The 27598-nt window shown below is 41.1% G+C and overlaps 1 protein-coding gene across 1 annotated transcript; it reads left to right on the top strand.

Annotated features, from left to right (window-relative positions):
- The first annotated feature begins 381 nt into the window (after nt 1-381).
- grm1a (glutamate receptor, metabotropic 1a) lies at nt 382-26927 on the top strand. Its single transcript, XM_026341081.1, has 9 exons — nt 382-459; nt 1298-2138; nt 4642-4891; nt 15220-15455; nt 16842-17088; nt 17655-17823; nt 19881-20007; nt 22023-22959; nt 24528-26927. Exons 2-9 carry the CDS (start codon nt 1412-1414, stop codon nt 25315-25317), a joined length of 3483 nt encoding a protein of 1160 aa, XP_026196866.1. The 5' UTR covers nt 382-459; nt 1298-1411; the 3' UTR covers nt 25318-26927.
- The last annotated feature ends 671 nt before the right edge of the window (nt 26928-27598 follow it).

Below are 27598 nucleotides of genomic sequence, written 5' to 3'. Positions count from 1 at the left end.
TAGTGAGCTGTCCTTTGGTGGTAACCGACTGACACAAGTGCATTTAATTTCCTGTCTCCATCTTTAAAATGAGATAATGATGGGTGCACTGATTGGAATGGAGAGCATTAATCAGACAATCATGAGCATAAAAAAAACAAATGTGCCACGGACTTGACATTGTCCCCAAAACACTATAATAAACTCCCCAGTCAATCTGTTCTGTACACAGATGTGATAAGATTTAGATTTTGTCTCATTGCAGATCTCACTGTTATAAGAGTATTTGTAAAGAGCTGCGAGCATTAGATGTAAACAATATGTCCTGAGCATGGTGGGGATGCGGGGTGATGTTCGTGTTCACGCTTTGAGAGAGAGAGAGAGAGAGAGAGAGAGAGAGAGAGAAACTCAAGTGGTACAGCCGTGGACCACGCGCTACAGAAGACGGACGAAAGCAGGAGACATGTCTCAAGGACTCAGGTAAGTTTTTATGCAATAAACATGGAAAAAACAGCTTCATGTGTCTTTCATGTAAAATAAGAGAGAGATAAGATACATAGAAGGTGATGTAGGTTATTGAATGTATCATGATTTTGAAGATTAGTTCGTGTATTATTATTATTATTATTATCATCATTATTATTATTGTTGTTGTTATTCTGCCTACCATCAGATTATAGGCTGCACGACTAACAACATTAAGGCTGTACAATACATTCAGCCAGGTTCTTATGGGTTATTCATCTTCCATCCATCTTCTTAAGAGCCCTCAAACATGTTCGTTTCTCGGCTTCATCGTAAACGAGCTGAGTCAAATCGTGAAGAACGTGTCTGTGAGAGGACGACGAGTCCCGGCAGCGGTCCCGCAGACGTCCTTGTAACGCGTTTGGAAAAGCGCGCTGTCCGCGGTGCTGGAATCTGGTTTTGTCAATGGACAGGAGCCACAGCACATCCAGCCTCTCTCGATTCACAGTGCTGGTTGTTTGTAATACAACCCGATTGTCTGAGACATTGTAAAGTACGTGTACATGCTCCCCGAGGAGCGAACCACCTGCTCAGCTGGGCAGTTCCCAGTGGATGGGAGCCGCTGCTGCCCACTGATCAGTTGGGTTTGGGTTAAGTGCCTTGCTCAGAGGCATCTCGATGGTAGCTGGTGAGAGAGGCTGAGGAGTGCCAACAGCTATAGCAATGTAAAACAGGGCGTCGATGCAAAGGAGCATGCGTGCTTAGTCAAGTGTTCCTTCATGACTCGTTCAGTCGGCCTCGTTTCTTCTGACTTAGGTGTCACAGCAGTGTTTCTGTGTTTTTCTTCCTGCAGGTGTGCGCGGATAGGTCCCAGGTGTCGTGGTCTCCGATCATGGTCGCTGGGATAAACGTGGATGTACTGGCAGACAGGAGATAGTATGCCTGCGCACTTGGCACGGCTCACGCGATGTGGCACAATATGGCACGCGTAAAGATGGGTCTCTTCGCTCTCCTGTGTCTCCCCACGTTTTTCTACCGCGTCCTGGTGCTCTCCCACAGCAGCATGTACGAGCGGTCGGTGGTACCCCGCGCCGTGTCCCGCTCGGTGGCTCGTATGGACGGAGACGTGATCATTGGCGCGCTCTTCTCCGTCCACCACCAGCCATCTGCGGAGAAAGTGGCCGAGCGGAAGTGCGGAGACGTCCGCGAGCAGTACGGCATCCAAAGGGTTGAGGCCATGTTCCACACGTTAGACCGGATCAACGCTGACCCGAACCTGCTCCCTAACATCAGCCTGGGCTGTGAGATCCGGGACTCATGCTGGCACTCGTCTGTGGCCCTGGAGCAGAGCATCGAGTTCATCCGGGACTCCCTCATCTCCATAAGGGATGATAAGGACGGGTCCAAATGGTGCATCGATGGCACTCCATCCAACCAACCTCCACCCACCAAGAAACCCATCGCTGGCGTAATCGGACCTGGTTCCAGCTCTGTGGCCATTCAGGTGCAGAACCTTTTACAGCTCTTTAACATCCCGCAGATCGCTTACTCTGCCACCAGCATCGACCTGAGTGACAAGACCCTGTTCAAGTACTTCCTGAGAGTCGTGCCCTCAGACACCCTCCAGGCCCGGGCCATGCTGGACATTGTCAAGCGGTACAACTGGACCTATGTGTCTGCAGTGCACACAGAGGGTGAGACCTCATCATTCATTATAATGTTTTTTAATTTTACATGGTATCACTAAAATATTCAAGCTGCTGGTTATAAAATAAGTGGATAAAATAAAACTAAACTGTTGTTGGAGCCCACATTCCTAAACAAACCTCCTTTCACATTATTGTCTTTCACATTTGATAAAAAAGTGGAAGTGCTACTGAATGTTTCTGTAACTTTGATGCCTTTTTAGTGCATGTAGCTGCACCCACGTATGCATATGCAAGTATATGTTCATCAGGATTTTTATGTTTATGATCTATGTGCTGAGTAAACACTGGGTTGCAATATGTGTACTGGTATGTTTTTCACTTGGCAATTTATTACAGTGTAACACACATCAGTATGTGGATCCAATGCTGGAAGAATAAGGGATCAGAGTCATTAGAACTGCAGGTTTTAAAATTCAGTGTGCAGCCAAGCACACAGGGGACAGCTTTAGCATTAACAATTTAGGTGTTCATTTAGAAATCTTTAATTCCTTGGTTAAGTCAGGAGAATGAAACTGGGATGAAAAATGACATTAATGTTTTTTAAATTCCACCAGATACATATAAATTAAAATTAATGTCTTATCTCCACAGAAACCCCAGTAACAGTGTTCAGTATCTCATACTTTGAGCGGCTCACTTTCTTTCTGAGAACTCTTTTGCTCATTTGTTCAGCCGAACAGCACAAGAGCATGTGGTATTATGGTGGCGACAGGAGGCAAAGTGGAGTGACTGGTTGGGTAGACAGAGTAATTACTGTGAAGTGAATTATGTCCATGGCTTTTCATTAAAGTCTTAGTAGACACAGTCAGTGATGTGCACCCAAATTATGATTGACGGGCTACATTACCCAGGATACCCTCTGAGGAGCTGTGGACTCCCGGGGAGTGTAAAACATCTTTGGAAAGTCCTATTATAGTGTTGTGTTGGAGAGGGGTTTTGACACAGGTTGTTATCAGACAGATGAAGAGAGGGAGTTGGGGAGCTGTAGTACCTCGAGGCATAACTAGGTGGCGTCAGCTATCTGACCTTCAACATACCTGCAGGACAATCCTGTGGGACAGAAGTGATCATTGCAGAGTAATGAAATACAAGTCTGGGGAAGGATGAACTTGAATACAACCAAGCAACGAGTGGTAAAGAAGAAATAGATTTAAAAACCTAGATTGGAATAAATTGTGATGCTCACGATCTGTAATTATAAATCCTTCCAATGAATATAGGTTTAGGTTTGTAAGAGCCTACAATTGAGAGGTTTGGAGCCACAAGGAAATGTTTATACCTGTGACCTAATTTTATTTTGCCTGATGCAGAACTTCTAACCTTTGAGAAGTCAAATGTAAATCCACTTGTTTGTTTTGCTCTATATTGAGTTGTCTCTGTAATGGTGGTCACGACTGGCTTAAGCTTATGAGTTTTCCCTCTTCACCACCTTAGACAAGTTATAAATGCAGCTTGTTGCCCATAGCAACAGCTAGGGCTGTGAAATTGCATAAATTACCTGTCTCGATTATCATCAGTCTGGTAGGAATACTCAAAAGGGGGCTTTCAGTGGTCATTGTCAAACAGACTGTCAACTAATGCACCACCACCCACCTGTCACACAACATAGATGCAAAAGAGTAAAATAATTGGATATCATCATTTCCATTTGGGAAAATGAAATGAGGCAATTGAAATATCATCAAAAGACCATTGAAAAACCAATACATGGCCCCATTGTGTGCAACACTAAATGCATTACTGTGGTGCCTATTTCAGCATCTCTCTTCCTACCTCTTTAAAGCCATGCGCAAATAAAATCATCATCACCCATATGAGGAACGAGCCCCCTCAAGGCTCGGAGGAATCTGGCGTCGTAAAGTTAATTGGACAAAAAATGTTTTAAGATTCTTAATTTCCTTCTGACAACATGCAACCTACACACAGACACATGTTTGAGCATGGACCAGCGACAGGATTTTCTGTGTAATCCAGCTCTCATGCTAAAGAGCCGCAAGGATTTATTGACAATCCAGAGCGCGGCACTTCAGTCAAGCACTACAGTCCACATGGAAATAGAAGATTTAGACTCGAACAGCTTTGCAGTGCTCTTGATTGGGATGGCGCGCATTTAAACAAGAATAGTTCTCTTCACCCCTTGCGGCTTTGATTGCAATCAGTAGCCAGTAAACTCTCGGACACTCATTATCTGAGGATCAGAGCTTCAGCTCAGTCGGGGCTTGATGTGCTGAACAACTGCTGAGGCGTGGGCTTTAAGCATAACATTTCTTATCCATCAGTGACTTCATTAGGAATGTATGGATGAAAGCAATTATCCATGCTATTTAATAAGTTTATTTTTGTGAGTAACACAACATGCAATGCTCAGTTTCTTCTAAAATATTGTTAGTGCCACAGTCAGAAAATAATGACCCACATTTTAATTTCATGTGGTTTTGCAGATGAATACTCATCATTTAATAATCATATATTTTTTCATCACCATTAGGAAACTATGGGGAGAGCGGCATGGAGGCCTTCAAGGAGCTGGCCTCTCAGGAAGGCTTATGTATTGCCCACTCAGACAAGATCTACAGTAACGCTGGGGAGAAGCACTTTGATCGCCTCTTGCGGAAACTACGCGAACGTCTACCCAAAGCTCGTGTAGTGGTGTGCTTCTGCGAGGGCATGACTGTCCGAGGACTCCTGATGGCCATGAGGCGACTGGGGGTGTTTGGAGAGTTCCTTCTCATTGGCAGGTATGGGATATGTCTTTACCAGTTTAATTCACAGTTAGTTGCAAGATGTTGTCTTCCTTATGCGCATGTCACCAAGGCAAAAAAAAATAAAAAATTAGACCAAATACCAATGGCACTGAATAGGAACGTTCTCTAGCAATGAATAATTGGTATTTTCATCTTAGATGCAAGTGATCTAAATTAACATAAATATTCTTTATTGAACAATCAGGCTCTTGCTATGCACATACACACCAAGACCATATTGAATCAGCATGAACTGTGCAGCACTCTCCTCGTTGTGATCTCTCCACTTTCTTCCTCTCCCTCTTTTCTCTGCCTTAGCCAATGTTAAGTGACAGTGACTGACCGTAGCCATAATCTTAGTCATTAGAAAAGGGCAACTAGTGCCGTCTCACACACTTATGCAGCATCATATTACACTGCGAAGGAGCCCTCACGGAGCGTTCACAGATGTCATTAAAAGCCGCAGCAACCTTGGTGTTACTTTTCAGTTCATTCTTGCAACATCATTTCCCCATCATTTCTGAGAGAGAGGAGGTGTTTTTTACACATACAGTCTGTTGTAGGGCAGTTGGTAGCCATGCTGTATGTCACATTAGGAAGGCATTAACAAGACAGCTAAGGATGGCTCAGGCTTGTAGACTGGCAAAGTGGCATTCACTGTAATTGCTGAACATTGCATGAAAATTCCTCAACAAGATGTTTGTATTCATTGTCAGACATTCAAAGACTCAACAACAGATTTATTATTTATTATTTGCGTTGTGTGTGTGTTGGTGTTAGTAAAAGATTTGTCTCTTCTTCAGTGGATTTTTCCCACTGTGTTTACTGGCTGTTGGTACAAATAGGTGTGTTTAGAAAGAATCGTTTGCTCCTTGATCCTTAGCATTGATGTTCAAATTAGTTTCTTGTCTTCGTGTCTACTTGATGTGAATTACAATGTGTTTTTGTCACATCCAAGGTTCTCTGGTCTGACTCTCATCTCTGGGTCTTTCTGCTGGCTAGCTTTTTTTAGTATTAGAACGGAAGAACACAAGCGCTGCTCTGCTTATGGTGTATACATTATATTCAATGCATATGTCTATGCAGGAGAAGACACTTTTTATATTCAGATGCAGAGCATGCTTTTTAAATTATCCATTATAATGACACTCTAGGGATACATTCCTTCCCATACCTCTCCTTTTCTCTTTCCTCCATGAGAGATAGAAAAGTGGGTCTTTTTTTAGCTTTTGTGGAAGTCTCCATGGGTGGAAGATATGCTTCTGGGTCACAGAGAGAGCGAGAGAGAGGAGACCGAGAGACAGCATGTATAAAAATGACAGAGGAAGTCTGGGCCAACACAGATGCCAAGCCATGTGTGTGTTTGCTGGCATGTATTAAGCAACTGAATTATGCTGGCAGACAGGTATTAGCTCATCAAAAGGGAGCTTTTGTTCTTAATTTATGGTTCCACCTCTAAAGAAATCAAAGAGCAGGCCGTGCCGTGGTTATTCCACCTTGACTTGAGTATGGAAATGACCATAAAAAACCACAGAAGCAGACAGAAACGACAGATAACATTAGTGTCTGCACAAACTAGAAGTAGACATGCAGATACTTTTGAATCCACAAGCTTTTGTTGTTGCTGTTCTGCTAACCTGCTCTTCAGACAAGGGCCAGGTATGACAGCATGCTCGACCCATTTTATCCCTGACCTGCAGACTCTACTCTGCATTATTTCAACACTTTACCTCCACTCAGCTCTCCTATTGTCAGTCAGAGGAGCTCTTGTCTTTCTCTCTCTGTCATATCAATCTTGATTCTGCCAATCGGCTGCCTCCATCACACACTAACAAACACACACAGGCAACATTTATTCTACACATGCAGTATACTCGAACACACAGATTGTCCACTTTACTCCAATTAAGGACACATTGATGTCCACCTTCCTATTGTGTTCAAGCACATTGTGTTTGCACATTGATTCTGAGTCTTTTAAGAGAGTCAGTAAATTCTACAGTAATCTGATATACCAGTTGTAATATATGGTCTGATTCAAAGTGCTGGAATGACAAATCCAATTCAATTGTGTTTGCTGGACACTGAGGACATTTGGGTTTAATTTATAGTAAATAGTGCTTAGTATTTAGTTGCAAATCCCTTGTTTGCAATAGTTGCATCAAGTATAGGACAAGTTGTTGGTTTATTTTTTAATATGCTCTTATAATGGGTATTATAATTCATAAGTTGCTTGTTTTGGGGGTTTGTCCCAACTACGTCCTCTTCAGCTGGTGAATTAGCCAGCCCTCAACCTTTCACTTCTGTCCCTGTCTTGCTAGACAATGAAGACTCCCCACAGTTAGTTTTGAAGCATTTCTCTGTAGATCAACCCAGTCTGTTTCTGTAGACCTCTAAATTCATTCTGCTGCTACCACCATTAGTGTTCAGTCATATCATGAATCAAGATTAGTGAGCCTGTTCCAGAAGCAGCCATGCAAGTCCCAGCTATGACCGTGCTTCACAGATGAACTTGAATGGTTTGGATTGCAAAGTAACAATAAAACATTTTTTTACATTTCATATGCAAAAAAACAAAACAAAAGACAAATCAGATTATCCATCAATTTCATAATAAATAGACCTTGTCAAAATTTATTGGCTCATTGAGAAGCAACCTTTTTTTTACTTAAAGCTTTGAAGTCGGTACTACTGGCTGTTCGATGAACTCAGAGAGTTTAAATCAGTCTCACCATAGGGAGAAATCACTTTCAAGTTCAACAGAGAGCAAGCAATGGCTACAGATGAATGTAGTACACACTATAAATTGAATGTTGTGTGGGAAAATAAAAAAACCCTTTGTTCTGCATTGCCTTCAGAGCACTCTTATTCTTCTTTGGAATATAGCCACAAGAGAGGTAGAGGAAAGTAAAAGATATTTCCCGTTACGTTTCATTGTAGAGCCTATGAATGTTCATTGTCTTGTTATAGTGCTGATGAAACCATTATTGAGTGTGTGTGGTGGTTTTTCAGAGAGCGCACACTCCTTCCCTAATATTTCATCGTAGAGACCATAACATAATAAATAAAAGAATAATTTAGCGGTTTATAAAACAATAAGCATTTCATTCAGCGGTCTGTGGTGGCTGGATTGCAGTCTGTGTCTTTGAGCAGTAAATGCAATGTATCATTAAAATACTTTGCAGTGTGTGTTTTAGGTGTCCCTGAGGCAAACGCCATGCAACTCTCAGTTTAACTCGGTATTACATTAAATCTCTGAATCCTGAATGTTAATTTCCTCCCACTCAGTTATATAAAGACATTTGCTGTGGGACACACATCTTTCTGCTCAGCAGTAGTTTTTGCACATTTGAAAAGCAGATATAGATCTACTGTACAGTGTCTTTTGTTATCATTCCTTCCACTGCCTGCTCCTCAGTATCAAGCCTAGTTTCTGAATGGCAGCACCGAGTGAACCCACCTACCCATTTGCCCGCCCGCGTGCTCTCTTGCAATTAGCATCATTCGCTTTCTCTCTCCCGCTAATGCTGCTTGAATGCCGTTATTACTAAACATCATTTGCATAAGCTGCTTTTCCACATGCAACGCTCCTTGCTGCCCCTGTCTTACACACACAGTTTCGGTCTGGTCCATTTTAAATACTCGATTCTCATTTGTTTTTTGATTTTTTTGTATATAATTGTCGACAAAATGGACACAGAACCAGGAATGTGAATGTTCTGCGTCTGTAAAGCCTTGACAGTAGTCATTAATAGGGTGTGACTGTGTCTTTTGAGACAGTGCTGAGGTGCAAAGAAAGCTGTGAACCCATGTTGTGTATGTCACATGCATTGCTGCATTCGGCCGTCCTATTCAATTTCATATAAAAGGAGAACTCCGATTTTGCTATGAGCTCAAATACATGAAATGTTTAGGGCGTCAGAGAGAGAGAGTTGTGGCGCAACACATTTAGCTGCCTTTTCCCTGCCATCTCTGAGGCTTTCATCTCCTCCCCATCTCAGGAAGGAGAGTGCGGAGGATGTGGAATGCTGCCTATTGACTTCTTCTTGTGAGTAATTTGGCAAATAGTGGGGCATGAGCAAAGACCTTATCTCTGGCAACAGCTATGGCAACAATGCCAAAATAAATTAGTATCTTTTTCATCCAAAATTGTAGATCTTCAAGAGGTTGCAGAATTTTTGTTTCTAGGCTTTAGTGTAATCCATCCTTCATAAATCCTCATTTCTAGTGTCTTCGAATCAGATTTATAAAAAAAAAAACAGTTGAATAGCAAGATCAAGCAATTGTTTTCTATTTATTATCGCTTAATATTATTGTTTAAACATGATCGATGTGTCAAGAAAAGGCGATGATAGGAGAGTTTTGCTAAACCATCTGTAATACTCTCTTTCATTAAGCTTCTAGTTACTGCACAACAGTGACTGACACATTATGAGTGTGCAGGGTGTTGGATGAGTGAACAGGGACTGAGACAAAAAGGCAGAAGAGAAGAGACATTATGTCAATAACTGAGCCTTATCTTTACATTATTGCCTCTATGAAACATTATTGTGTTCCAGTTATGGTCTGCGACAACGCTACAGTCAAAGTACAGTCAGAGTTTACTGGGGCACATCATGCTGGATTTAAGCTCGGGATCGTTTTTGTTAGCAGGGTAGGATTTACTGTACCACTGGAATAAAAGTGTGTGCTGCTTGTGCCACAGTCGCCATGGAGATTTTGTTTGGGATCATGGCGGAGTTAGTGTGATCGTCTCAATGCAGATCTATCATTCAGTCTGTCAGCAGGGCTCCAAACACAATTGTCCCTCCTCAGAAAATATGGCTGACATCTGAGAAAGTCGTCCAATAACAACAGTAACAAAGATTATAATTATAAGATAAGGACACACTGTCGACATCCATTCAGTAATGGAGCCCTTACTTGTACACACATGTGGGTCTGGAGAGTGTGCTCGAGTTGAGTCAGAATTTGCGATTGCGTCTGTTTGTGTTCCACTTAGCAAGGGAGCACAATGAGCGGCATTTGAATATTTATAACTCGCCTCTGATGTTAATTGAAAGCAGCCACACATTGTCAAGGACATCTTTCTCTTTCCAATTGATGCCTTGTGTTCCCTTGTGCGAGGGGATGGGTGAATGACAGTGGCGCAATCAAAAATAGCACACTGGCTGTGCATCTGGACATAGTTGTCACATCATGCTTTGCACAGCCTGAAATGCTGTCTTGTACAGACAACTAACGTTGGACCAGCGTGTATGGATGTAACATGTATACACAAAGAGAAGAATTTGCCATAACATAGTACTGTTGTATTAAAATGAATGAAAGATAATCAATCTGCAATAATCTAATTGATATTTTCTGTGATTTTAAATGCAACAATTCCAACTATTCTCCCCTTCTAGCCTATAATAAGTTTTACAGGCCACTTGTTATTATCCTTATTATTATTTTCCACTATATTCTAGGGGAACATTTATCTTTACCTGCGCTGATGTAAGGTGACACTACTATCTGTTATCGTTGCAAAATGTGTGTGACCAAATCTCTAAATATATGTAGTACATCAGCAGCAGTCTCCTCGTCATTTAATGTTTTTACATAAATTGTCTTGTACACCGAGGTCTTGCCATCCGTCAGTCACTGCTGCTGCTGATACTGATTGTATTTAGTAGTGTATTAACTATTTTCCCTTGGTAGTAAAAAAAGCAAAAGGGATTTTATCTCAGCAGTGCTCCCTACAATGTAGAGGAGACTGATCTTCCAACTCAAAGTGGGGCATGATGAATAAGTAAAACGCAGCCTGGATGGGGCTTTTAAAGGCTTCTCGACACACACACACACACACACACACACACATGCACACACTCAGAGAGACCCTAGCCCTCTACTGTTGCACAGGCCATGTTAATCTACCCCGTTTCAATTTTTAATTTATCACGTGTACTGCCTTACCCTAACCCTGACACAGTGTCCTAACCCCAGAATTGCTCTCGTTGTGAGGATCGGCTAAAATGTTCTCACTTTGTAAAAATGTCCTCACTCCAATGGTTAAAAATGCTGGTCCTCAGAATGATATCCATATAAATACACACGCACAAGGACCACCTTGAGAGAGTCCCGCTGCTGCCACCGTGTAGCTATCAAGCCACCAACACTTAATAAGTGTAAAAGATAGAAAAAAGAGAAAGGCAGGAGAAAAAGGTAAAGTGAGACAGAAAGAGGCGGAGAAGGGCATTAGTCTTCAGCTAAGGAGGATGAACCCATGTATGAATATTTCTTCCACTGTGTGACCTATAATGTTTCAAATGAATCGAGACTGTTGTGGGATAAGTTTAGAGATACATCCAAGAGCTCCTGGTACAGTAATATGAACTTAAAGAGATACAAATTTCAGTAATGAACCCACAAAATCTACACCGCATTCTGGTAGTTTGTGAATAAAAGACAGATTCAAAGTTTTTCCATTAGCTACCTGAACTTTTTCTCTTACGCTCCCATAGAGTGTAAATTAGGAATTAGGAAACTCTTCACTCCCCTATCCCCCCCTTCCTCTTTTAAAAGTAACTCTTCCAATTCATCCACCAGGGAAAACGGCGCATGTGATTAAATCTCTGCCCTGCCAATTAATTTATGGCTTCATAAATATACAAATGTGCTATCAAACTGGAAGTAGATCATGCTGGAGAGTCAGGGGAGCTCTCAGTCTACTCACTATTGCATACTACACTGTAAAATATCAAGAATGCACACATCTTATTATTATCATTTGGCTCCAGATAAATAGCCACCAACTTCACCTGCAGTGGTAAGTAGTGACTTAAGGTGTAGGTGGAAAGTTCAAGTAAAAAGAGAAAGGAAATTTGGTTTATACCGCTGAGATCAGCTCTGGTCTTTAGGGTTTTATTTGCTTTGTTCCAGTTTATCTTTGGCTCCATCTGTGTGAGTGTGTGTGCATACGATGTATTCACAGGTCACAAGTTGGAGGTGTGACTCATGGTACATCACTCTAACATCACATGTTATTTGCCAGTAAATCTTAATGTTTCTTTTGACCTCTTGAGATTTATTGAGAGAGCCCTCGCCAGAATTGGCTGCACCGGTGGTTTGTATCTCGCAACAACCTGTGATTACTTTTTCCTGAAAATGACTGTCCTTTCTTCTAAGGCTGTAGTACCGCCATACCTCTTAGAGAGGAGGTTGTGGTGGATTGCCGGACATCTACTGTATACTGGGTCGATGTCAAATTTAGGACTGAATTCAAAATGGCTACTTTAAACGCTGGTGTTTAGCTGCAAAGTGGATTTCTGTGAACCATGACCACAGTGTTTCATTGACCAGTGCTTCTATTCCCTCACTCAAATCTTAACTATAGTGATGCTGATAGGAGCAAATTGTGTTTTATATGTTGTTGCTGCACCGTAAGTACTCAAAGGCATAGGTTAGTAATGTTTTCTTATTTTGAATTATTGCAAATGTTACTCGTAATCACTACTGTCCTGTTTGTAGATAGAGATAAAGATTTGTGTCACAAATCTTTATCTCTATCTACAAACAGGACACAAATCTTTATCTTAAGATAAATGTTAAATCTAAAGTTAAGTATTTCTCAGATGTCATCATCTCAGTGTTGCTTTATATTCCCTGCTACCGCCCTCTCTGTCTTGAGCAATATTGACATCTTAATCTGTTTAAACAGGTGTTCCTCTAGTGTATCAGAGTCAGGCTATATAATAATGGGCTTTCCAATATGCAGTGAGACGCCGCAGCACATTGAGGTGATACTAAATCAGATTTTGTCCTATTAGGTGTCCCTCTGGTGGCCTGAGAGTTTTGATGAGCTGTTTGGAGTTCTGCCAGACAGCTCGATCCTGAGAGAGGAGAGCGAGACGAGAGAATGTCATTTTACTTCATCACAAACTCCACTGTGAGAAACAGTGAAGCATGTCTCCAACGCCTCGGGCATTATTCATGTAGAGTGTTCAAGAGCACTTCAGCCCCTCTCTCTCTCCTTCTCTCTCTACTTAAAAACCAATCTGTTTCCCACTTTTCGGAACAAACATTTAAATGCTCAATTATATTTAGAATACCACCTTAAATGCAGTTTCCCTGCCAGGTGAGGTGTCTTTATGATGATAAATAAGTGTAAGTTGGTGTGTATGTATTTTGTGTCGTCTCTATCTGTACCGTGCTCACTGGATGGGAGGTGGAGAGACAGAGACAGTATTCACTTGGGGTGAATGAAAGAAATGTGACTGGGACGAATGAAATTCACATGTCTCTGACGCTGGCTGAATTCAGTTAGGAGAGTGAAAGGAATAACTGAGTTAAATTGCTCCTTTTATATTATGCAGCCGAGATACAGCAAACAGGAAGCCGTGCAGTGTGTTGTTTTTTTTTTTATTTGAAAGCTCACCATAACTTGACATCATTTTGACTGTACGACTATACATTTATGATTTGTTTTTAAAGACTGATGCCTTTGAAAGGAACCAGTGGATTTAAGGCCGAGTGCCACATACACTGTAGTGATGTCAGAAAGTCCCTGAAAGAGGAGTAATGCAATGTTGTTTATGGTTTAAATAACTACACACTGTATATTGTAATCTGTATAAGCTTTGATACCACTGTAGACAGTGAATGTGGTAGAGTTTGCAGTTTTCTCCCCTTAAACACTCAAACAACGTCTGTATGATATGGGGTCTAGTCACTGTATCTCTTTCCTGATCATTTCCATTCTCCCTGTGTTCTGCTGCCCAGTATATCCATTAAGGCTTTTAGCTTGAGGATGCCTACACCACCTGACAATCACATTGACTTTCTAGCATCTGCCTTACATTCTCACACATTTAGTCGAATGTCTACCTTTTCTTGACTGACAGTAATTGTGCATATAAAGGTCATAGACTTTGACCTGCACATGTACGAACGCGCACACACACATACACACATATGTCCACATCCATCACCTTGAACATCCCATGTGTGCACGGTAATTGGTTCCATGGGTGAGTCATATCTAATTGGTGCATAGCTGTCAGTTGCACAGGTATTTCAAAGCAGTAGCTTGGAGTCCAAATTAAAGCTAGAGACCCAGAGCATACAATACAGCAAGACACTGGACAGAGAGTTAGAGACAAAGAAGAGCTCAGAACGGGGCTGTTTATCTGTTAATTTGATTTCCACTGTCCCCTTCTCTGGTGTTTTCCATTTGTCTCTGAGCCCATTGGCCAGCTGCATGTCCAAATTAGTTTGGTAAGATAGAAATTCTCGCACAGAGGGTTACACAAGCAAACAAACAAGTGAGCTCAAGGGATTGTGTAAAACCTACAATTACGGTTGTGGCACTATTGTTAAGATTTCCATCCTCTTAAATTGAGGATTGCTGCAGTAGACTTGAGATAAGCCTCCAACCTCTGCTGCCACGATCATTTAACAGCACACGAGAGCAGAGGCTGCAGCCTATGGTACCTACATGTAGTGTAATCTCATTATTTAAATGAAAGCAGTCCGTGACCTAGAACTTTGGCTTGTGCACTGGTGTTGTTCTGTCATTATGTTTTGCTGTTGTTTGACAGGAACTTTCCATCTGACAGCAGCCATACGAAACACATGTAACAAGCTACATTTCTTCTTCTAGAATACCTTTTATTCTCTCACATCACTGTTTATGTTGGCTGCTCTGCATCTTGAAGTTGCATTTGCATGGTTGTGTTTTCATTTAACACATTCCCTATTGTCATATTTCCTTCTGCAGGAGTTGTAGTTGCACAGAAACTTAGGGAACCAGGAAAAAATAGTTGTCACTTTCAGTAGAGATAACAACCAGTCTAGCTCTGAACCAGAACCAAACATACCTGATCTATGCAACTGAGTCATCACAGCATAATTATATTCATTTCACAGCCATTTGGTTAGTTCATACATGTTCGAAAGATCTCTGCTGCCATGTCCCCCTGAAAAAAAGGCATGAATGAAACTAGGAATCTACTCTATAAAGTAAAGCTGCAGTAATGGAACCAGTCCTGTTTCCTTTGTGTGAAATTAAATGACTATGTGTCAGTGATGCTGCTCTTGTGAATAACTTTATGGTGTTTTCAGTCTGAATCAGCAGTTTAGTGTAAATTACAATATTCAACAATCCAATATAAAAGATTCATGGTGATGACAAGTACAGAATGTTATTATTGTCTGGCAGCACCTCTGATTCTGAATTGTGACAGTGGTTAATTCTGACTCAGATCATTTTCATAATATTTTATTGTTCCCTGTGTGATAGTTGTATCACAGCCTCTTCCTCTTCTCCCTTGCTCCTGTAGTGATGGATGGGCAGACCGTTATGAAGTTGTGGAGGGTTATGAGCAGGAAGCAGAGGGAGGAATCACCATGAAACTGCAATCAGAGGTTGTCAAGTCCTTTGATGACTACTACCTGAGGCTACGTCTGGACACCAATACCAGGAACCCCTGGTTCGCTGAATTCTGGCAGTACCGTTTCCAGTGCCGCTTGCCGGGTCATCCACAGGAGAACAAGAACTACAAGAGAGTCTGCTCTGGTGGGTGACAATAGGAAATCACATTACTGCTGTTTAGATGTGTATATGCTGTACACACAGATGATTGTAAGACATGAATAGGCAAACAGGCTTTTTTCATTTTGCTGTCAGTGAATTAAAGGTTACATTTACCAGTGTTCAAAATTCATGAATAAATAACAAAACACTGTGTGTTTATTTCTCTGTTTTCCCCCCTGAATATTCTCTCCTCTTGCTTTCAAAAAAAGGTGATTACGGTAAATGGAGTTCTTGACTTGTTAATTCAAAATTACTCCAGATCCAATAAAAAAAAAAAAAAAAGTGAATGAACGCTGCAATCAAAATTACATTATAATGGATTCCTCAGCATGCTTTTAATTAAATGAGGAAAAAAAAATTCAATTAGCGGTTACAGTTTTCAGAGGAGTACAGTGATAGTGACTTTCCTACTTTCTCTGCATCACACTTTACACATCTCTTTTATTCCAAAGACCTTCAAGGTGGTAAGTGCATTTTTCTTGCCACTACCATGAAGAGGATTTTTACCAGGTTTGCACTGGCACTTGTAGGCATTTGACTCCTCCAAGACAGGAAGAGTTTGACTCATGCTTTGCTAAACTGTAACATCTTACTGTAATGTAATACTTTGATTTAGTGAAATGGTGAGATGGCTTCATTCTGGCAGTCTTGGGCTCTCAGTCAGAAAGAGGATTGCATCAGTCAAACTCTGATGTGGAGCACTGGGCTTGTATAGAGCGTATGGGGAGGAAATGGCTTCACACTTAAAAATAACTGCACAAAGGAATGGCTCACCAACTGCACGCTTGACAAAGATGTTGCAGTACTGAGATACATCACACACTGTATATGCATGTTAATGTGTAAGACAATAAATATTATGTGTTATTATATGTTTCAGTTACACTGTCAAAGTCTAAGGAGGTGAAAAGAAATTTTGGAAATTTGTTTGTACTCCAGGAGAAAAATCTTCATCAGTCATTGGAGACTGCAAATCTTTAATATTCTTTACCTTTGTATAAAATTCCCATCCTCCAAAACACTGACGTCTCACTGTGGGACAGTGCCTTTAGATGGCTGACAGTGAAGTACAACGATGTCCACAGTCTTTCCCAGACATTGGCTGTTTTCCACATCTGTTTCCTGTTGTGCTTTTGAACACCCTGCTGCGGTTTCCTCGTATGCTAATATATTTTGCTGCAAAAGAAATTCAGTTTGGCAATAAATTCTCTGTCTTATTTGAATGACTTAATCCATTGTAGGAAAACCTGCACCTGATATTTTGCAGCATAATATTTCTTATGCTTTTGGTCCCACAGAGCAGCTGCATTTTGAATATAGCGCCTAACAACAGAGAAACTGATGTTGTCTTATTTTCCCCTCTAACAGGAAATGAAAGTCTGCATGAAAACTATGTTCAGGATAGTAAGATGGGCTTTGTCATCAATGCCATCTATGCCATGGCTCATGGCCTCCATGATATGCACAGGGAGTTGTGCCCGGGGCAGACGGGGCTCTGTGAGGCTATGGACCCTATAGATGGCAGCAAACTGCTGGACTACCTCCTGAAGACATCCTTCAGAGGAGTCTCTGGAGAGGAGATTTATTTTGATGAAAACGGAGACACTCCTGGAAGGTAAGTGGGATGAAAAATGTAGAAAGCACCTTGGAGGAGGCAGAAAAAAGAAAATAGGGGTTTCAAATCATGAACTTGGTAATAAATGTGAATTGCTTTCATCTCACTCTTCTACTCATTAGCATGTATACTCATGCACACGTGTGTGCTAATCTTGAGAATGAAAGGATGTAATTAGTTTGGACTGGAACAGATTCAGTGATTGTCTACTTTGGCAGCCACTTCCATCTCTCTTCAGTCAGCATTTGACAGTCAGAAGACATAGCCGTGTCATTCTTCCGTCAGCTAGAGGTCAGATGGGGCACATCCAGTTCAGTATGAAAATGAGTGTGCACTGGCATGAGCACTTTATGTCATGATAACAGGGCTGTAAGTGGTTGAAATCAATTTTGATAAGAATACAAGGTTTCCTGATTGTTATCATTGTTCCTCCCCTTTGCTCCCTCAACACTACATCTTCCTCACTCTTTTGTGATTTTTACTTGTACTTTGTCACACATCTAGTTTTATTTTTTCCTTACTTAATAGTCTAATTATTCCTCTTTCATCTCCTTCTGTCCATCCAGGTATGACATCATGAATCTACAGATTGTGGGCGAAGGTCGCTATGATTACATAAATGTGGGCTCGTGGCATGAGGGCATCTTGAACATTGACGACAACAAACTGTGGATGAACAGCAGTGACATGGTCCGCTCAGTTTGCAGCGAGCCCTGCTCCAAAGGACAGATCAAGGTAGGGACTCTTAATTTAAGCAAAAGTAATTGTGGAGAATTTGTGGAGGAACTGCCCAAAATTATCAAGCAGTATTAATTCAACACTGTGTAAATATCGGCAGATTTTGTAAATTGCAACATGTTAATGACTTATTTGGCTTTAATTTCCAAGAATACCAACACAAATATCAATAAGGTAATAAGCTGCCATGCTGATGGCCATGTAAGGCTGTACTTCGACACAGCAGTGCACTGAGCTAAACAGTAATGTCAGATGATAACATTGATCTAAACTAATTAGGCAGTGTTATAGAAATTGCTCAACATTTAATGCTGACATTTAGCAGGTAGTGTCTACAGGGGTTACCATCTATGTTTACTTTGCTAGCATTCTAAAATGTGCTAGTTAGCATGCCTGATCATGGCATTTAAAAAGTTAAGGCATGATCAAACAATTCGTCTTGAGGGGGAAAAAACACATCAACCAGTCACACTAACCAAACAGCTGAATTTGGATGGACATAACCCATAAAGGACATTTTCAGTCAAGACATTTCACCAAAAAATCACAAATGCCATTCTTGTGGTGATGCTAGTTAAATAATGCTCGTAAAATAATATTCACCAAAACACATACATTTTCTGGTAATACATTTGGTAGTTATTGCAACATTTCCTCTTGCACTAAAGCAGTGGACCGACTGCACATATTCCCATCCTTGGATTATTGTAGTCATGCTGCTGTGTGACTAAATAAAATCACAGAAATTGCAGTCAGCTTCTCCTGGGCATTTAAATAATCATCTTAACTGGCAACTATATCAAAGTTTGAATGTCTTTTTCAGTTCCTGCAATGACTCTTGACACTTCTAATTTGTTTTGTTCATTCAGGTCAAGCACCTGAATTGTGCTTGACCGTGTTTAATTACACGTGACTTTATATAATTTGTTTAAATTTTATTTTACCCAAGAAGTAATTAGAATGGGGCTGTTAAGATCAGCAGACTGCCTGTTAGAGCTGAAGGCTTGTTAGTACATGCTCTGTAAGTATCCGTGGCACAAATCCATGGTTACTGTAAATCAAAATATAACTGCTCTACGATTTGTTTTGGTCTGCTTCTGTACGCTCTTACTTCACTGTCTTATTCTATTTCAAAAAGAATTTCAATTGTGGACAATGAGAGCAATACCGGAAAGGTCGAAGGCCACTTGAGGAATGAATAGTGGAGCCGGGAAAAGTGACAGCACGTGAAAAAGTATTCTATAGGATGGTCAATAATGTGCATCAACAAATTGAGTAGATTTTTTTTTTCTTGAATGGGCACAATAGATTTATTGATTTGTGATTATTAGTGTATTAGTCTATTGTTATTTACTGATTTCTGTATTGTATTATTATCACTCAGTCCCTGTCTCTGAGGAGAAAGACCTAATAAGTTGCTGGATTCTTCTTCAGCGTGGGGCTTGTGGTGTCCCAATCCTAATAATCGCAATAGTCCCAAAATGTTGTATATGTGCTTTCTTTAATGGCATAATGCAAGTTATACAAAATGACATAATGTCCAATCAGTCTATACCATATTACATACAACGTTTGAGTTTGCAAATAAATTCCTGTGCCATTCACCCTACCTGTATCAATAGCAGACCAGTTTTGTTGTAAAAACTGGTACCAAGCCCACTTTGGAGAAATGCCCTGATTTGCTTCATCTGGGCCTGATTGTTTTCAGTTTAACTATACTTTACGTTGCCCTAAGGGAGGGTGCATCCTCTCTGCTAGCTGCTCACGCTTCCCCCTCGTCTGCTTTGTTCCCTGCCCCACTTATCACCCTGCTTTACATATCACAGTGCTGCTAACAGCTTCTCTGGGAGCAGAATGTAAAAGCAACTGCCCTTGTTTCATAAACAGTACATCTGGGGCTCAAGAACCAAGAAACTGCACCAACATATCCCCCGTCTTTGAAATCCCCCTGGTGCTGATAACTTATGTAGGTTGTTTGGGGTTTGATGTGTTGTGGCTGGTTACTAACATGTCTGTGACCTCTCATGTTTGATGTCTGATCTCTATGCGTGCAGGTCATTAGGAAGGGCGAGGTGAGCTGCTGTTGGATCTGCACCACATGCAAGGACAATGAGTATGTCCAGGATGAATTCACCTGCAAGGCATGCGAGCTGGGATGGTGGCCCGATGATGACCTGGCAGGTAAGAGAGACAAAACCAATATACCTATGCTTTTATGAACAATGTTCATCCATCCATTTATTTTCTACCCTTTAACCAACCCACATCGTTATTTTACCCGTTTCGTGTATTCGCTTCTAGCTAAAGCTACCTTTTGCCTGCTCCCTTGTCAGGACATTTATATTTTATAGCATTGTTCTCACTGAAACAGCACAAACCCTTTCTTTCAGGTTATTTTATGCTCTTGAAAATCAACCTCCCCCTTCAGCCTGTTTATATTTCACACCCTGAAACCCTTTCCCTGATGCTTTTCATCATCCAGGTGACCCCGCTCTCTTAGCTTTCTCCACCTCTGCACTACTCTCCCCAACTGTGGCATTGCTCATTTCCCTCCTCCTTGCTTTTTGTGTTGTTATGACCCAGTGGTTGTTTTGACAGCGATTTATAGAGTTGAGAGGAGCTCTTAGTTCCCAGGTGTAAAATCCTATTACTGCCATGAGAAGCTTGGGGATACATTTCAGCAGTCTGTCGAGGACAAAATTCTCCCTTCACTCTTATTACGTGTCCCTATCTGCACAATATTAATAGAGAGAGTTAGCATCCTATTCACAGAGGTGAGGTTGTATTGTCAACATGTTCGGTCATGGTTATTTAAGGTAGGACTTCATAAAAAATCATTTTTGAACATCATTTCATTACAGTGCTTGTTTCTTTCAAAGTGAAATCGAGATTTTGTGAGAAAAAGTGCACAAAAGAAGAGTGAGCTGTTTTTGAATTATTCAAAGGCAGAGCTTAAACATGACAGTATAGGTTTTAGAGGAAGAAGGGATTTAAAGGATTGTGTAAGAAGGGATCCAGATAAGTGCATTTCATCTTTGCCACCCATGTCCATTTGCACGCACTGGGGCTGATGCTTTGGTAAACTAAGCTAGGTGGACGTTCAAAAGAAAACAGGTTTCGTGCAGTGCACTTCACACACTTCCCCTTACAGTGGGGCTCAGTGTGATTTGCAGAAGTGCTTTTAAAAAATACCTCAGTGTAAGAGTTGGTTCACACCTCAGTATTCACATCGCTAGTTTTCAGATGTTGAGTTGAAAATATCAGGGCTTATTTACATACTACATGGCAGGCAGGGTGAGCATTAGGAGGTCTTGCCTAAGGACTCCTACTGGAGGTAGGCCACAGCTGGGATTCAAACCCCAGTCTCCCGCATGGTGATCTTACCACTGTACTATCCAGCATGTACTTTACATTTACATTTACATGTAGCTATTTAACAGACGCTTTTATCCAAAGTGACTTACAAGTGAGGTACAAAGCAAGCAAATATATATATGATGTGACTAGAGCCTGCACAATGAACTGTGTTGTATAGTCCAAAAAGTAGGGTCTGATCTTTCTGATGTTGAAAAGGGCAAATCTGCATGGCCTTGAGATAGTGGAGATGTGGTCGGTAAAGCTCAGTTGATCACCCATTACTTTAGAATATCAGATTGCTCATGATTTGACATATTAGGAGTTAAATGTGCAGAGCACAAGTGGTTTTCTCAACGCACAGTCTCGTCTGTGATGGCAGTGCTTGTAATGCTATTAGCAGCTGCATGTAATTTATGAAGTGCTAAGCTGGGGAAGTCTAGAGATGTCAGTTTTCTCCCATTAAGCTCTATAAACTTCCCCCTGCATGTTTGGATGACAAATATTCAACTAGTGCTAGTGACACACTTGACTGCACAAACACATTCGGCATAACATGAAAATGAGAGAGAAATCTGACAGAACTTGGTTCAGCAGCACGTGTTACGTAACACATGCAAATTTAGTTTCTAAGCATTTTTTGGGTCATCTTGGATCACTCTGATCTCTGTTACACACCTGACTTCCCTTGTGTCTCCAAATCTCTGCTGCTCTCTTCTTTCCCCTCTTCCCACTGTCTGCTCATTAGTTTATTTTTCTGTCTTCTAATATACCTTTCATTCACAAAAAGGTGCTACAGAAACAACAAACAGATAACCTGGCATCTCCTCTGCTCTTTTTAGGTTGTCAACCCCTGCCTCTGAAGTATCTCGATTGGGCGGATGTGGAATCCATAGTGGCAGTGGTTTTCTCTTGCGTGGGTATCCTGATCACCTCCTTTGTCACCTTTGTGTTCATCCAGTACCGTGATACACCTGTGGTTAAGTCCTCCAGCAGAGAACTCTGTTATATCATCTTGGCTGGAATCTTCCTTGGCTATATCTGTCCCTTCACATTAATTGCTCGTCCTACAGTGGTCTCCTGTTACTTGCAGCGGCTTCTGGTGGGTCTTTCATCTGCCATGTGTTACTCTGCCCTGGTGACCAAGACTAACCGCATTGCCCGCATTCTGGCTGGCAGCAAGAAGAAGATCTGCACCAGGAAACCCCGTTTCATGAGTGCCTGGGCCCAGGTGATCATTGCCTTTATGCTGATCAGTGTGCAGCTAACTCTGGAGATCACACTCATCATTCTGGAGCCTCCTGAGCCTATAAAGTCATACCCAAGCATACGTGAGGCTTACCTCATCTGTAATACTAGCAACTTGGGCATGGTGGCACCTCTGGGCTACAACGGCCTGCTAATTATGAGCTGCACTTACTATGCGTTCAAGACACGGAACGTCCCAGCCAATTTCAACGAGGCTAAATACATTGCCTTTACAATGTACACTACCTGCATCATCTGGTTGGCCTTTGTGCCCATCTATTTTGGCTCCAACTACAAGATCATAACCACGTCCTTCTCTGTTAGCCTGAGCGTAACAGTGGCACTAGGATGCATGTTCACACCCAAGATGTACATCATCATTGCAAAACCAGAGAGGAATGTCCGAAGCGCCTTCACCACATCTGATGTGGTGCGAATGCACGTTGGAGATGGAAAGGCTGCAGCTCAGTGTGGGAGCAACAGCTTCCTCAATATGTTCAGACGGAAGAAGCCCGGACCTGGCAATGCAAAGTGAGTGACCTTTTATGTTGTTTATCTTGTTACATTCTGTGCTGTGTCTTGCAGTGATTGGCTAGAGCCAAAATGAAATGATGCCTAAGCATTTAAAAGGTGTTCATAAATGATCTTGTTTTGTTTTTTAAATCATATTATTTGCAAGTGAAATGCAAGTGGTGTTTTAGAGATATCACAAGAACATTTATTGTGTTTATGTATGATATTAATGGTCCAATGTGTCCAACTTTTCGGTACTTAATCTATGTAAAAACTAAACTGACACATTGATTTAAATAGAAAGTATGCAGTAGACAATGATTTATGTGGCACATTCCTCTCCCCATGAGAATGAAATCAGTGAAATTATTTTAAATTTAGCAGAAACTCATTGATTTAAAGCAAATTTAAACTAGATGTAAGACTTGCATATAACTCTTTTGAGATCCACAGCAGTGGCACATGGACAAGTGTCTAAAGTAAGGATTGGGGAAAAGTATGAGAGTGATCCCAATATCTTTGTGTGTTGTCTCTTACCTGTGCTATGCAGCCTTTTTGCCTTCTAACCCTTTAACCTCCTAAATTGAGCAGCATATTGTCTGCAGAGTGTTGAGGCTGGCTAATGTTTTGGCATGGGGGCGCGTTCAACTCCTTTCCTAGAGAGCTGCACTGCTGACTGCCTTGCCATATTTTACTATTATAAATAAACAGGAGAAATTCAGACACCAACAAGCCAGATAAAAAGACATTGATCATAAAGAATACCATGCAGATTGCTTAAAAGTATTAAAGCTGAAAGTCCTATTTTTCCAAAATATAATAATCCAAAACAAATATGTGGAGTTTTCGTAGCAAAAACCTTCAATTTATTTTATTTATCTATTTTACTTAATTATCATTTGATGAGCTAAACTAAATTTGGCTTAAGTAGTTTTGTTTGGTATGGCTGGTTCATGTAGCCGAGGACTTGGCAGATATCATTTGCCTCTATGATCTTGTCGCTCCTGAGCTGGCAATAGCAAAAAATGTTTCTGACACTGCAGCCCTCCAAGAAGGAGATTTGCCACCCTGCAGCTTTTGGTTTATCCTGAATTAACCTCACATTTAACTTTTCTCAGCATGAATGCCCTTCCCTCCTCACCTCCCTAACTAATCACATTAGAGCCATCAGAGCTCATTGTGCACTAAACTCTGTGTCATCTTCAGGCCAGTTTAGGAAACAATAGATATACCTATTCCAACTGCATGCATCCCATTGAAGAATATGAGCAAATAGTTAGAAACTGTATGAGGAACTGAGCTGGATGGCTCCTTATTCTGTAAGCTAAATGTTTGAAGCAATTTGCAGATCATAATGCTGTCTGCAGCACATTATGAGTCACTGTGTTTGTGCCACAGTTGATAAAAAACCCTTTAGCAAAATTGTTAATGTCAAGTCATGTGGTTAAAAAGTATTTTAACATGCATCAGAAATGTTGAAATGCTGCTGCTCTGTTGTCGTATGTTGCTGCTATGTTGATGTTGTTTATTTGCCTCCACTTTCCGGTTTCCTGTCACAGTAACTTGGGTCTTTATCTCGTTCATAGTTCTAATGGCAAGTCTGTGTCATGGTCTGAATCAGGTGCAAGACACCCTCCGAGGGGGGGGAATGTGTGGCACAGACTGTCTGTGCATGTGAGGAAACAGGAAGCCGGCTTGAATCAGATGGCAGTCATCAGGCCCCTAACTAACACCCCCGACCCCCACAGTTGTGAGCCCTCTACCTGCGACCTTGGCACAGACCCCCATCCCTCCCAAGAACCGCCTGGCACTAAGCCTTTATACAACCTGGTGGAGGAGGACGACGAGGGCGACGCACAGCGCCCACTCTGGAGTTCGACTTGCTCAGGACAAGGGCTGGAGTCCAATTTAGATAAACCGGCTACTTATTTGCCCTCTCACTTGACGGGCCGCGCCACAGAGAGCTTGCAGGGAGCTGTGGCGGACACACCTACACTCACAGAACACACTGCCAGAGATGCAGCCTCTGCCAATGAGCCTTTGAGCTTGACACCGTCTCAGCTTCCTTTGGTCCCAGATGTGGGGGTCTTCGAAGAGGAAGGGTCAGAGGACGAGGAACTGGACCTCTTGCACAGCTACATTTATGACGCCAAGGAGGAGGGGGAGGATGGGGAAGGCGAGGATTTAACTCAGAACAAGCCAACGCTGGAGGATTCCCTAGCTCTGTCTCCTCCCTCCCCCTTCAGAGATTCAGTGTGTTCAGGGGAGTCTATCAGCGGTTCCCCCATCAACGAATCGATGCTCGGTAGCCCCCCGAGCACAGTCTACACCTCAAGCATCTTCCGAGACTTTGCGCACAGCTCCTCAACACTGTGAGAGCACAACCGCCGCTGACATAGTAGCTGTCAGCACATTTGTCCATCATACAGACATGCATTTCAATGTACAGGTACAAAGACACATAAAAACATTTACAGATACACACACTTTTATTTAAAACTAAAGTTTTTACCTTTTTCTTTTTTGGTTCTCTCATTTGCTTGCTTGTATTTATTACTCTGCTTTTATGAGTAAAGGATTAATCAGAACTATAAGTAGAAAAACACCGGGAATCATCCATGAGTGTTTACATTTCTGAGGGGCTGTGAGTGGACAAAGGCTTTCTGCAAAATGTAAAAACTGGGAACGGTGCCAAAAATAATGTGCCCACATGCCAAATCTAGATGAATTAAGAACTAACACTGCAAGTTATTATAAGGGACTTAGTTTTTGTTTTTATAATGGCGGCCTGTGAGAGAAAAAAAGTTAAAACAAACACATTTTTATGTGTGTATAGTAAGTATACCTAGATATCGATGCAGAGTGCACTGTAAGACACAACCAGAGGCCACGCTGGCGCTGACGACTGCTATAGCTCAAGTGCATTTTGTGCCAGTTTTGTTTAGCTTTGTTCCTCTTCACTACACATGCGCAGTTCTGCTCATGTGTGTAGCAGCTGCAGAAGTGTTAAAAGTACTATTTGCTCTTCACATTTTTTCACGCATTAATTGCACCTCAGCTTTCTCTTATCCGACCTTGTTGGTTGATTATTACTTTTATGTGTTGCGAGCTGTGTTGGACAACACAATAATGTTATTACTCAACTGAGGTTCTACTGAAGACTTGCGCTGTATGATATGTGATATGGATATAATGTGCCAAACAAAGTTATCAACCTGCATCCCTGCTATCACTTTTTCCGAAGTAGCCTATACGGGTTAGCGTGATTGTAGATGATGGCAATGTTGTTTATGGAGTTTACGCTCAGCCATAACCCTGATAACAAGTTTTATAAGCATGGGTTGTGATAAATTTACTACTTTTGCTTTCCATGCTGTGTTGATATCTCTCATGTTTTCTGAGTTTGCTGTGTCATTGTGATGGAAAACACAGTACTTGTACAAGTTCTCAAAGTTTGTAATACTGTTAAGCCATCTCTTGTTTTTCACACAGGTGGTATGTTTGTAATACTGATAAATGTTTCTATATTTAGAAAATCAGAAAACAGAAAAAAAGTGTTTCTACGTTTTGAAACTGTCCTCAGATACTTGTTGAGGAGCAACGTGTTTGGTTTTTGGGAAATTTTAAGCTCACTGGAGTCGACTGTATCCTCTTGAAAATATTCCGTTTTAAAAGTAACCAATGATTAGTTGCTTCTTGTAATGAGAGTATACATGTTTCAGTTGTGCTTAAATCTTGCATTATAAACCTAAGTAGTTTACTTGAGGTTAAGTTTCTTAGTTCTTTATCTATAAGAATGCTAATTATTTCAAAGTAAAATACTATACAGTACATAGTGCAATTGTATTGTATTTCCAAATGTTTTTAGTTTCCTATAGTGTAAGTTGTTAACTGATTTTAATTATTGTAAAATATAAGAGGGTGCCACCTGTTTAACATTGTCAAATCTAGAATGAAATAGGCCTTTATGTTTTGGGCAAGCTGAACAACGCTGTAAAATAAAAATCATTTATATTACGAAGACTGATTACTGCCTGCAATACAGAAGAAGGTGTGTTATCATTAGGTTGGACAGAAAAAATCCTAAACTTGATCAACACTGGCTTAGACCAGTGTCTTCCACCCTGTAGTGTGGGGGTCATTACGAGTCCTTAGGACATTTTTATAGTTCCTCAAGCTGAATTAATTAAGATTAAGATTAAAATCACATGTTGGATTTGTGTGTCTTGATACTAAACGGTTAATGAATCCCAGTCCATGTGTCTGCAGGGTGTGGTCAGAGGGGTGCCAGGGTTCTTCGCTTGTAACTATAAAATTAATGTAAAACCTTCATCATCACCTTCAAGGACAATTGACCAAATCTGAGGGTATAAATAAATAATTATCATTAGAAATAATTTAAATATCTCCCCAATGGTATTTTATCAGTTAAAAAATGCAATAATTGTACTTGTTATTATGAGAAAACATATAGTTTAACACATATAATTTGATGATCTGAACGTTTTTATTAAATATAAACACATATGGTTCACATTCATGGTCATTTTTATTTTCTGTCAAACGTGCCACCCTTTTATGAGTGTGTGCATCACTCTGACCCCCCTGTTAAAAGACAATCTACACACGCCTCTGTTTGTCTGACGAGTACATGGCC

This window comes from Anabas testudineus, chromosome 24, assembly GCF_900324465.2.
Source record: "Anabas testudineus chromosome 24, fAnaTes1.2, whole genome shotgun sequence".
Lineage (NCBI taxonomy): Eukaryota > Metazoa > Chordata > Actinopteri > Anabantiformes > Anabantidae > Anabas > Anabas testudineus.
This window is presented reverse-complemented; position numbering and strand designations above follow the sequence as displayed.